The sequence below is a fragment of the Phocoena phocoena genome, chromosome 17 (assembly GCF_963924675.1).
Source record: "Phocoena phocoena chromosome 17, mPhoPho1.1, whole genome shotgun sequence".
Lineage (NCBI taxonomy): Eukaryota > Metazoa > Chordata > Mammalia > Artiodactyla > Phocoenidae > Phocoena > Phocoena phocoena.
Window position 1 is genome coordinate 55,772,126 of NC_089235.1, and position 14,007 is coordinate 55,786,132.

At 34.1% G+C, this 14,007-nt stretch overlaps 1 protein-coding gene across 4 annotated transcripts in view; it reads right to left on the reverse strand.

Annotated features, from left to right (window-relative positions):
- Positions 1 to 14,007, reverse strand: part of CSMD3 (CUB and Sushi multiple domains 3) — a 1,073,652-nt gene that overhangs the window by 150,206 nt on the left and 909,439 nt on the right. For all 4 annotated transcript variants that reach the window (XM_065895021.1, XM_065895023.1, XM_065895022.1 and 1 more), the window contains 2 exons: positions 7,319 to 7,415; positions 5,071 to 5,175 (listed from right to left, as the gene is read on the reverse strand). In XM_065895021.1, coding sequence (XP_065751093.1) covers positions 5,071 to 5,175; positions 7,319 to 7,415 — 202 coding nt within the window. The remainder of the gene's footprint in view (positions 1 to 5,070; positions 5,176 to 7,318; positions 7,416 to 14,007) is intronic.

Consider the following 14,007-nt stretch of genomic DNA (forward strand, 5'->3'; position numbering starts at 1 on the left):
CTTGAGCTGAAAAATACACCTAATGAATAAAAAATGCAAAAGAGAGTTCAAGTAGAAGAATCTGTGAATTAGAAGAGAGGATGCTTGAAATTTATGTAATCAGAGGAGAAAATAAGAAGAAAAATTCAAAGAGTGAAGAAAGCCTAAATGATCTATGAAATATTATCAAAAGAAAAGAATCTCTAAATTACTGGACTACCAGAGGAGAAAAGAGAAAGATAGGAATAGAAAGCTTATTAAAGAAATAGTGGCTGAGAACTTCCTAAATCTGGGGAGAGATCTCAACAGTCATGTTCATGAAAGTCATGGGTCCCCAAACAAACTCAACTTAGAGAGATCTTCTACAATATGAATCACAATAAAACTGTAGAAAATCAGTGACAAATAGAGAATCTTTAAAGTAGTAAGAGAAAAAAAGCTTGTAACTTACAAGGGAACTTGAATAAGGTTTTCAGCAACTCTCTCTGGAGAAACCTTACATGCATGGACAGAGAGGGATGTTATATTCAAAGTGCTGAAAGAATAACACTGCCAAGCAAAAGCATTCTATACAGCAAAGCAGTTCACCAGAGGACTTCAGAGGAAGGCAAGATAAAGATGTTCCCAGACAACCAAAAGCTGAGGGTGTTCATCACTACTAGACATGCCTTACAAAAAAGTACTGAAAGGAGTTCTTCAAGCTGAAATGAAAGGACACTAATTAGTAACATGAAAACATGAAAATGTACAACACACTGGTAAAGGTAAGTATATATTCAAATTCAGAATACTCTAATACTATGGGGGTGGATTAACCATTTAACACTATTATAAAAGTTAAAGGACAAAAGTTTTAAAAATAACTATAGCTACAATAATTTGTTAATAAATACAAAATATTGAAGAGGTAAACTGTGACATCAAAAACATAAAAGGGGGGCTTCCCTGGTGGCACAGTGGGTCTCTGCCTGCCAATGCAGGGGACACGGGTTCAAGCCCTGGTCTGGGAAGATCCCACATGCCGCGGAGCAACTGGGCCCGTGAGCCACAACTACTGAGCCTGCGTGTCTGGAGGCTGTGCTCTGCAACAACAGAGGCCGCGATAGTGAGAGGCCTGCACACCGTGATGAAGAGTGGTCCCCACTTGCCACAACTAGAGAAAGCCCATGCACAGAAACGAAGACCCAACACAGCCATAAATAAATTAATTAATTAATTAATTAAAAAAAAAACATAAAAGGGAAGTAAAAGGGAATATAACAATCATAAATATATGTGAACCGAACATCAGAGCAACCAAATATATTAAGCAAATGTTAACAGTTCTGAATGGAGACATAGACAATAGAATAATAGTAGGGGACTTCAATACCCCGCTTTCAACAACTGATAGATCATCCAGACATCAAATCATTAAGAAAACACTGAATTTGAACTATACTTTAGACCACATAGACCGAAGAGACAGAGACATATACAAAGCATTCCTTCCAAAGTAGCAGATTGCAAGTTCTTCTCAAGTTCAAACAGAATATTCTACATGACAGATCATACATTATGTCACAAAAACTGTCTTACCAAATTTCAGATTGAAATCATATCAAACATCTCTTTTGACCACAATGACATGAAAATAGAAATCAGTAACAGGAGGAAAACTGGAAAATCCATAACTATTTGAAATTAAACAATATACTCCTGAACAATCAATGAGTCAAAGAAGAAATCAAAATATATCTTGAAAGAAACAAAATCAGAAATGCAATATACCCAAACTTATGGGATGCAGCAAAAGCCATTCTGAGAGGGAATTTTATAGCAATAAATGCCTGCATTAAGAAAAAAGAAAGATCTCAAAAAAAACAAAAAAAGCTAAATTTACAACTCAATGAACTAGAAAAAGAATACACTAAACCAAAAGTTAGCAAAATGAAGAAAATAACAATTATGAAAGCAGAAATAAAATAGAAGAATATAAAAACAATAGAAAAGACCACAGAAACAAGGAGCTGGTTTTTAAAACATAAACAAAATTTAGAAAACTTTAAATAGATTAAAAAAGAAAGAGAACTCAAATAAAATCAGAAATGAAAGAGAGGGCATTACACTGATACCACAGAAATACAATGGATCATAAGACACTGCTATGAACAATTACACACCAACAAATTAGATAACCTAGAAGAAATGGATAAATTCCAAGAAACATACAGCCTACCAAGACATAATAAAGGCCACATATGAAAAACCCACAGCTAACGTCACACTCAATGATGAAAGGTTAAATGCTTTTCATCTATGATTAAGAACAAGACTAAGGGTGACCACTCTCATGACTCCTATTCAACATAGTACTGGAAGTCCTAGTCAGAGCAATTAGGCAAGAAAAAGAAATGAAAGGCTTCCAAATAGAAAAGTAAAAGTAAAATTGTCTCTTTTGGAAGATGATATGATCTTACATAGAGAAAAATCCTAAACATGCCACCAAAAAATGTTAGAATAAATCAATTTAATAAAAATGCAGCATATGAAATCAACATAAAGAAATCAGTTGTGATACTATGCAATAACCACAAAATATCTAAAAAAGAAAGAAAGAAAACAATCCCATTTATAATAGCATTGGAAAAAAATAGTAAAATAGGAACAAATTCCACCAAGGTGGTAAAACATCTGTACAATAAAACTCATAAGACATTGATGAAAAAAATCTGTAGAATACACAAATAAATGTGAAAATATTCCATATTTATTATTAATAGGAAGAACTAATATTGTCAAACTGTCCATACTACCCAAAGCCACCTATAGATGTGGAAATGAATATTGGTACAGCCGCTATGGACAACAGTATGGAGGTTCTTCAAAAAATTAAAAATAGAACTATCATATATCCAGCAATCCCACTTCTTAGTATATATTCAGAGGAAATGAAATCAGGATCTCAAAGAGATACCTACACTACATGTTCACTGTAGCATTATTTGTAATAGCCAAGATATGAAAACAACCTAAGTGTCTTTCTACAGATGAGTAAAAAAAAGATGTGGGACATATATACAATGAAATATTATCCAGCCATGTAAAAGAAGGAAATCCTGCCATCTGCAATAACAAAAAATGACCTCCAGGTTATTATGCTAAGTGAAATAACTCAGAGAAAACAAATACCATATGATCTCAGTTACACGTAGAATCTAAAAAAGACAAACTCTTAGAAACTATGAGTAGAATGGTGGTTGCCAGTGGCTGGGATTGGGAGAAATGGGGAGATGTGAATCAAATGGTACAAACTTCCAGTTATAAGATGAATAGTTCTGAGGATCCAGTGTACAACATGGTGACTATAGTTAATGATATTGAATCATTCAAAGTTACTAGGAGACTAGATCTTAAATGTTCTCATCACAGAAAACAAAAGTGATTATGTGAAGTAATGGAAGTATTAACTATCCCTATTGTGGTAATCATTTTGCAATAGATACATGTATCAAATCAACACATCATATATTTTATTTATTTAGTTAGTTAGTTAGTTGAAGTATAGTTGATTTACAGTGTTGTATAACATTGGGGTGCATGCATCTTTTTGAATTTTAGTTTTCTTTGGATATATGAGGAGTTGGACTGCTAGATCATATGGCAACTCTATTTTTAGTTTTTAGAGAAGCCTCCATACTGTTTTCCATAGTGGCTGCAAAAATTTACATTCTGAACAATTCACATTGTATATTTTAAACTTACACAATGTTATATGTTAGTTAAATCTCAGCAAGCTGGAAAACTAAAACATTTGCATCATGTTCACAAAAGAGGCTGGTTTATAGTTTTATACTGAGACAAGTATTGGAACCTATGGTATACGCCACAAAAAGTAGATGGAATAATTTAAATGGCACTGTGATTACCTGGTTTTTAAAGATCTTGTAATATTTCTGGGTGAAGTCTTTTGGACCAGGTATGTTTTTTTGTATTTTAATAACTATTGTCTATATTGGTCCTATGATAATTGGTCTATTTAGAATATCCGTCTTTACTAGTGTCAATTTTGGTAAATTTCATAATGCATTTTTGTTTATTTCTTCTTATAGTTCATGCTGATTTACTTTAAGAATTGTTGTTGTTATGTCATTTGGTGCAAAAATACTCAAAACTGGAGTTTTTGCTATGATTTGTACTCTTCATGATAACTATAAAATGCTCTTATTTATCTTAAAAAAAAAAGGTAAGTGTTGGTGAGAATACGAAGAAATTGGAACCTTTATACAATGTTGGTTGGAAGGTAAAATGGTATAGACACTGTGGAAAACACTGTAGAGGTTCCTCAAAAAAATTAAAAGTAGATCTACCTTATGATCTAGCAATCCCATTTCTGGGTATATTTCCAAAAGAAATCAGAATCTCAATATCTGCACTCCCATGTTCACTGCAGCATTATTCGCAATAGCTAAGATATGGAAACAACCTAAATGTCCATCAAGGGAGGAATGGATAAAGAAAATACATTATATACATACAATGGAATATTATTCAGTCTTAAAAAGGAGAAAAAAATTCTGTTGTATGTGACAACATTGGTGCACTTGATGGACATTATGCTCAGTGAAATAAGCCAGACACAGAAGGACAAATACTACATGATATCACTTATATGAAGTATAGAATAGTCAAACTCATAGAAATATAAAGTAGAATGTTGGTTTCCAGAGGCTGAGAGGAGGGAGAAATGCGGAGTTGCTGTTCAACGGGTATAAAGTTTCAGTTATGCAAGACGGATAAGCTCTAGAGATCTGCTGTACAACACTGCACCTAAAGTTAACACTACTGTATTGTGCACTTAAAACTTTTGTTAAGAGGGTAAATCTTAAGTGTACTGACACTTAAAAAAAAAGAAAATGTAAATTCTGATGAAAATAATCAGAACTTTATACATATAATTTTATAGTTGAAGAAACACTTCAAAATCTTAAGAAAGTAAGCCCAAATGTTCTCTTTTGACAAAGTCCATTAACTTTCTATATTCTGAAAAGTAATATTTAAATTAATATAAAGTTGTTCTTAATTTTCCTGAATAGCACATGATATATTTACCTGTGTATTCAAGGTGAAATCCAGCAGCAGAAACACTGATGTCTGATTGAAAATTTAGATATAGATTATTAGATGTACTATTCAAAAGAGGGGGAATTGTTGTTCCTGAAATGATAATTGAAAAAGTAGTTCAGTGATCACATAATAAGTATTATTAATAAAACTAAGTTAACTATTAATTAGCCAATAAATTATCACTGACATTATATATTAGTAAAGTATTTTACAAAATTTTTAGGTAAAAATATTTCTCACATATTTGTCTTTCATATTACTGTTCTTGACTATCTCCAAGGAGACAGACCTTCGAGAACACGTTAGATTGCTCCCTAAAAATAGGTAGGAGCAAAAAAAGAAAGCTGGTGAAAATCAAAGCAGTAAATTTTACTAGTCACCTAAAATAAATATTTTGAATTTCATGTGGATTTCAATAGTTCATGTACAAGCTAATAATAAACTTAGTTTTAAAGTCTGCATGCGATTTTTATGGTATAATAACACAATTTTATATGGGCTTAAAGATATATTCATTTATTGGCCTTTATTATGATATTTAAATATATACATTTATGTTCTATACCAGGTCAAGTACCTTGATGTTTCTTACACCCTGACAGCAAAGCTGGTAGTTAGCATTCAAAAAGATACCAATTATGAACTAGTGTCAGCCTTGTCTCTTAGCAAATGCTTTATAATCGTGTTCTTCTGAACTTCGACAGGAAATCAACTTTAATTATTCAATTACTGAGTTGAAAATATAACATATCTGCTTGAACCAATTACTTCTTGACTATTTGACATTGAGTAATAGTTCAAGATCCTTAATTTTACAATTCAAGCAGTTTCAAAAGACAACAATAAAAATAACTGTCAACAGTCTCAAGATAAAGTTCAACAAACATCTGAGTTGATAGTGTTGCAAACGTTTTTTTTTGTAATTTTCTAGCTACTTCACACTTTACACAACTCTATGAACCTTAACCACTGAGCCTTCTATAACAGAAACCAGGACAAACTCATTAAAGAACACACGATTGCTTTTTTTTCCCTCCCGAACTTGCTCTGTCTACAGTGTCCTAACTGAATCACTGAAGACAGAGGTAAACAGAAACTCAAAGGTCACTCAGACTGCCTTTGGTCTCTGAGGATCTTAGTGATTAAGAGCTCTGACTCTGGAGTCACACCAGCTGGGTCCCAGTCTCATTCTAACATTAGCTGTACGACCTCAGGCAACTTAATTTCTCTTAGTGTCAATCACCTACCAGGACTGCTAAAAAGATCAAATGAGGAAATGTATGACAAGCTTCATGCAGAGCTAGCACTTGGTAATCAACAGCTGTTATTATTTATCATTTTCATCATCTTCATTATTGTAATTATTATTCAGAAAGTATTACACCTAGTCTATTATAGACAAATGCATACTCAAAAATTTATACAATTTTTCCAAGAAAAATTTCTCTCTCAATCTATATCTAAAATATTTTTAATCTATTAAAACCTTAATACCATTCAAAATTCTTTCAGTATATCTGAAATATGTAAGTTTATAGTTTAGCTATGTTTATATTTCTAGAGTTAAACACTATAATCAAAATTAAAGTAAAAGGTACAGTTAAAATTAAAACTTCATTTTATCCTAAATATGCTATAAGAAGCTGTTAGATAAATGCATAAACTACCTTTAAAAACCGTAACAAATTTTAAAACCTTCTGGTCTTGGAACATATGTATATAGTATGAATTTTATATAATTTAATTCATTTCATAGAATTGATTTTGTATTTTCTTTATTCTCACTCAACAGTACCTGGTAGCATTTACCATGTTGTTACACAGTCTCTATAATTGTTCTAATGGCTGCATAACATTCTATTAAGTGAATATACCATAATTACCAAGCACTGTCTAATTTTTAACTATTACTACTCATCCTTTTTTTTAAGGGAGAGGGGCATACATACTATTCCTGAACCATAGCTCAGCTAAAAATAATACTAGTAACACAAAAACATCAATAAATAATTACACAAATATAGTAACACTACAGTAAGGTCTTAAACATCAATTTCATTACCTTTAAAGCCTTTCAAACTTCTAACCTTGTAACTTAGTTCACTGCATATAGTTTGTAAAAAGCAAAATTAAAATCACCAAGTCAGAGTTCTAGGGAGCTCTTCAAAGAGAGAGAGAGATCTTACATTCCTAATTATAATGCATTTTAATTAAGCTCAGCTCTCTCATTTACCTGAATAACTTCCAAGTCTTGGAGCATTGTTGTCTCCCCCATCATAAAAGTCCAGAGAATCCCAATTATGTTCTGTAGCAAAGCTGACAACTTGCACCTATGAAATAATAATTACTGGTAAGAACACATACTTCTAATGAGACACATATACTATAGTCTACTTATCTCCTCTGCAAGAGAGAGCTTAAAGCCTGGACCATATCATCGTGGCCCTTCATGGAATGACTTTAACAGAACTGACCTTTGCCTTTATGGCACTGGCCTACATGCACTAACTTTTATAATAAAAGCCTCTGCGGCATCTAGGAGTGTTCACTATGGGTATAACATTGAAAATGTCTGTCACTATCTCAGCTTTGGATTAATCTAATGTCTTAGTGCCTGGAATCTGAATCAACGCATGTTCCAAAACAGTTGTTTAACTTTTTTGTTTTGGAATTTTGATTCTTGTCAGTGACTGAGTTTTCTCATTTGTTTTACGTATTAGGAAATAACCAGATTTGTGGTCCACATTGAGGACCACATAAGCATATAAGACCCTACAATATATACATTTTTTGAACTAGGTTTATCCTGGATACATTTTATTATGTTTTACTTTGCATAACCTTTGCTAAATTTCCTGTCTTTATTTTATTTTTTAAAATTAACATAATAATCCACTATGCACATATTTAATAAATTTCAATATGGATAACCAAAAATAATACTTTATAACTGATTTGGGTATGTCTTTTAAAGATTGTTTTTATAAATAGCTATATTTCTATAAATGGCATCATAATAACTAAATCACTGTGAAGGTCCATTAAGTTGATAAGGAAAATGCTGGCGTATAATCCTCTCATGTCTATTAAATTTTATTTAAAGAAAGAGGCATGTGTTCCTTTGTTGCACTTCACTTGGCACAGCTTGAGCTTTTGCAAGAACCCAGAAAACCCTCACAACTGTGGATGTTATCTATTGTTCTTTATTACATATTTTATAGTTTAGGAGGAGGTAAAGGAAGAGCCTTACTAAATTTATTTATATTTAGCTGAAGTCTGTTATAGATGTAAGCATCACACTCATTCACTAAGTACTTCTAACAGTTGCATTCATTAAAAATTTCTTATCCACAAAATAGGCCTTCATCATTCTTCCATTCAAATGAATGCTGGAGCCTCTCTTCCAGGGATGAGTGCCACATGGCAACAGATGCCCTGCCTGTGTGACAGGCATTAGGCCCAATGGCAATGTTCCAGGACAGAAAGAAGACTGGAATTAAAGCTGTATGATTGTAATATAACCCCCGACTCCTTAAACAATGGTCAATTCTCTCTTCATATCTGAATTTTCCTTTCCTTCAATTCAGGAAAAGAGAAAGTCACATTTGGCTTAAAAAAGAAAAAAGAAAGAGAAAATAAAAGTAAGGATTCTTGCAAGAGTTGACAATTGAGATAAGCAAAATGTATCGAGCGGTTTTCCACTGAAAGAAACTGAGTTAGTAAAAACGTAGAGGAGACAAGCCATGAGGGAGATTTAGTGACCCATCAGTAGTCCAATTTTGCCACAGTGGAGGGTATTCACACAAGAGAAAATAGGCATGCAAAGTTAGAAAAAGTAGAGAAAAGTTAGAAAGAGTAAAGGTTCTGGATAAATACAAGAAATATTAGCGTTAGAATATTAGCCGGGCTATACAACTTCCTGGCTCCGTCTACTCACTGGCATGTAACCTGAAAAGAATTCTCTCTGTGCCATAGATTTCTTACATAAATCACTGTAATAAAGGCATATAATTCATAGGTTTGCTGTAAAAATGAAAGGATTTTACCTTAGAATAGTACCTAGTGCGTACTGAGGATTTAATGTGTCTTAGCTAAGGAAGAGAATGAGAGAGAGGGCTATAAAGACTGAATACCAGCATAATAATTGTGCAATTGAGGAGTATTTCATTGAAGGTTTTAGAAGGTGGATTGAAGGCGCATAATCAGGACTGTGCTTTAAGTAGGTACTACTGAATTGAGTGAAGAAAATAAAAGTGAAAAGACAACTTTAATGTTTATTGCAGTAGTCCACATGAGAAGCAATGAAAGACTAAATAAAGTAGGTTAGTAGGCAGGAATGGTAGAAAGGGGGACCCGAAAGTCACATCACATGTGTTGCTATAGGGGAAATTACTGGATCTTGTGTGATATGAATGGGACATGGAAGTGACAGGAAAGATTTTAAAATATTTTTTTTTCCTGAGTTATTGAGATCAGAGGGATGGCATAAACAAAAATGTAGACATCCTCAGGAAAACCTATTACCTTGGAGAGAGGAAGAAAATCTGTTTAATTCTGGACATATATATATATATATATGAATATGGCTCCCAAAGATATCAGATCCTGACCTCTTGAGCCTGTAAATATTGCCTTGTACGGAAAAGGGTCTTTCAGATGTGAATAAACTAAATATCTTGAGATAGGGAGACTATCCTAGATGATTTAAGTGAGCTTTACATGCAATCACACGTGTTCTTATCAGATGTCAGAAAATATTTGACACAGACAGAAGAGAATGCAGTGTGATCACAGAAGCAGAAATTAGAGTGATGTGGTCAGAAGCCAAGGAATGCTGGCAGCTACCAGAAGCTGGAAGAGGCCAGGAGAGGAATCTTCCCTAGAGCCTGAGCAGAGGGGAGAGTGAACGGTGGTGGGAGAGCAGCCCTGTCAGCACCTCAGTCTCAGGGCAGTAAAACTGATTTGGGACTTTCGGCCTCCAGTACCATGAGAGAATAAATTTCTGTTACTTTAAGCTGTTGAGTTTAGGATTTGTTACAGAAGTCACAGAAAACTAATGCAATTTGCCACTAGGATTCTTGGCAAATTGTGAATGTAGTTTGGCATATTAAACACACAGAGGGTATAGGAGACTCAAGTAAATAGCTGAGGACCCACAATGACAGAAAACCAAATGAGAGTCAAGTAAAAGACCTTAAGTCTTTTACTTAAAGGAGCAGCTACAGATTCAGTATTCAGAAGAACTTTAAATTAGATGGAGTTGTCCATTATGACAACAGGATAGCTTTATGAGGTAATGAATTTCCAATAACTAAAACCTGGTATCCCTCATAGAAACATGCAAATTGTATTTTACTTTGTTTGGATGATTATATTGACTCATTATCATCTCACTCTACAAATTGACACAATTAAGTAAATAACATTTTTTAAACTGATTCATCACATAAAAATTGTTCTTTGCTTGATAACTCTGTTACTGTTAAATGTAGCTCCTTTGGAATTCTCCCTCCAATGTACCTTGCTAAAATAAACAGGCAAACAAATGAATACACTCCTCTCCACACGCTTTTCATGTAACAGTAATACAACAAGTTATTTTATTTGTTGAGATTATTTCCTCAAAATGCTCAATCATCCTATCTTATTTGTAACTTTTTCAGCATTCCAAATGTTTTTTCTGTTCTTTCCACCAGTGGTTATCCCATTTCATTTCATATATGATTTATTGAATATTCATATAATTCTTTATTCACACACATGTTTAGCCCAACAGAATAAAATAAATTAAACACTGCTTTAAATCTGGTGTACTAGCCAGGTCGTTTTTAGGCTAAGTTAGTGAAATTTTAAATGTATCATATACTGCGTGTGTGTGTGTGTGTTATAATTTTCTATGATTTAGTGACATGTCTAAAATTAGCAAACATGTAAGAGGTTAATTAGAAAAAAGCTCTTGGTAGTTATACAGAGTATTTAAATTAAAAGTCCAATATGCTTCACACTCTGTAAGTTTGATAAATGCTCTGCTAAACTCAAATTTTGTTTTCAAAAGTACAATCATTAAACACAATGCTTCCTCAGTGAAAGATTTTTTTTTAACATCTTTACTGGAGTATAATTGCTTTACAATGGTGTGATAGTTTCTGCTTTATAACAAAGTGAATCAGCTATATATATATATATATATATATATATATATATATATATATATATATATATATATACATATATCCCCATACTTACTCCCTCTTCCATCTCCCTCCCACCCTTCCTATCCCACCCCTCTAGGTGGTCACAAAGCACCGAGCTGATCACCCTGTGCTAGGTGGCTGCTTCCCACTAGCTATCTATTTTACATTTGGTAGTATATATAAGTCCATGCCACTCTTTCTCAGTGAAAGATTTTATAGTGTCATTGATACAAGTGTCCAGTTTTGAACAGTGTTTGGCTAGGGCAGTGATATATCACATAACATTATCTGCAGATGTCATATTAGTCCACCATGCTATGTTAACTCCTTAAAGTGGCTTAAAACTCCACGCCTTTTGCAGGTATTCATTGGTTCATTCTAAAATATTTACTGAGCACAGACTGCAACGTACTGTGTTAGCTGCCAGAACAGACTTGGTTACTGCCCTCATGAGTTTATAGATAATTAAGTAAAAGCAGTAACGTGACGAGTGTTACAGTAAGGAAATTATAGGGATCTGTGAGAACATATAGCAAGAGGACTTAATGTGGTTTCAAGTTCATGGAAATTCTTCCACAGGAACTGTTTTAACCTTGAGACAGAAATAAAGTAAGAATAAACCAAATAAAGAGAGATGATGGAGAGTGCTGCCAGCAGAGGGAAGAATATTCACAAAGGCCCAGAGGCAAGAGAGAGAGAGCCAGTTTTCTATAAAGAACTAAATCAGAGGCAAGAAATGAGGATAAAGCACAAAGGTGTAATCAGCTGTGTCGAGGAGTTAAGGATAGCGAGGACAACTGAGGTACTGTAAAGCAGGATAGTTATAGCATTAGATTTTTATTTTTAGAAAATTACTCTCTTTGCCCTGTGAGGAATAGATTGGAGGAGAATATGAACCCAGGACAGGGATGATGGCCACCTAATCTTGAGTGGTAGAAGTGTGGATAGAGAAAACAGTTACTTGAGAGGTTTGTGAAAGACAGACCTGACATAGTTCTTTGTGCAGCTGGAGACATAAAAAAATCATCAAGGTTGTTGGCTTGTGCAACTGAATGGTTAAGCGGTTCATTCTGAGACAGACCACAATGAGGAAGATCCACAACTTTGAGAAAAAACTCATGAAGACAGTTTTGAACAGGTTGAATTAGAGATGTTAGAAGTTTAGCTCAAAATGTTCAGTGTGCAGTTGGATTAATGGCATGCAGCTTAGGTGAAAGGTGTGGGTTAGATATTTAGGTTTAGAAATCATCATTTATTCAAACTACTAGAGCTGATCAATGAATTTGGTAAAGTTTCAGGATACAAAATTAATGCACAGAAATCTCTTGCATTCCCATATACTAATGATGAAAAATCTGAAAGAGAAATTAAGAAAACACTCCCATTTACCACTGAAACAAAAAGAATAAAATACCTAGGAATAAACCTACCAAGGGAGACAAAAGACCTGTATGCAGAAAACTATAAGACACTGATGAAACAAATTAAACATGATACAAACAGCTGGAGAGATATACCATGTTCTTGGATTGGAAGAATCAATATTGTGAAAATGACTATACTACCCAAAGCAATCTACAGATTCAATGCAATCCCTCTCAGACTACTAATGGCATTTTTTACAGAACTAGAACAAAAAATCTTAAAATTTGTATGGAGATACAAAAGACCCCCAATAGCTAAAGCAGTTTTGAGGGATAAAAATGGAGCTGGAGGAATCAGACTCCCTGACTCCAGACTATATTACAAAGCTACAGTAATCAAGACAGTATGGTACTGGCCCAAAAACAGAAATATAGATCAATGGAACAGGATAGAAAGCCCAGAGATAAACCCACACACCTATGGTCAATTAATCTATGACAAAAGAGGCAAGGATATACAATGGAGAAAAGACAGTCTCTTTAATAAGTGGTGCTGGGAAAACTGGACAGCTACATGTAAAAGAATGAAGTTAGAACACTCCCTAACACCATACACAAAGATAAACTCAAAATGGATTAGAGACCTAAATGTAAGACTGGACAGTATAAAACTCTTAGAAGAATACATAGGAAGAACACTCTTTGGTATAAATCCCAGCAAGATTTTTTCTGATCCACCTCCTAGAGTAATGGAAATAAAAACAAAAAGAAAAGAAACAAATGGGACCTAAGGAAACTTAAAAGCTTTTGCAAAGCAAAGTAAACTACAAACAAGATGAAAAGACAACCCTCAGAATGGGAGAAAGTATTTTCAAACAAATCAACAGACAAAGGGTTAATCTCCAAAATATATAAACAGCTCATGCAGCTCAATAGTAAAAAAACAAACAACCCAATAAAAAAATGGGCAGAAGGGCTTCCCTGGTGGCGCAGTGGTTGAGCGTCCGCCAGAAGCAGGGGACATGGGTTTGTGCCCCAGTCCGGGATGATCCCACGTGCTGCGGAGCGGCTGGGCCCATGAGCCATGGCCGCTGAGCCTGTGTGTCCGGAGCCTGTGCTCCACAACGGGAGAGGCCACAACAGTGAGAGGTCCGCATACCACAAAAAAAAAAAAAAAAAAAAGAATGGGCAGAAGACCTAAATAGACATTTCTCCAAAGAAGACATACAGATTGCCAAGAGGCACATGAAAAGCTGCTCAACATCACTAATTATTAGAGAAATGCAAATGAAAAATACAATGAGGTATCACTTCACACCAGTTAGAAAGAGCATCATCAGAAAATCTACAAACAACAAATGCTG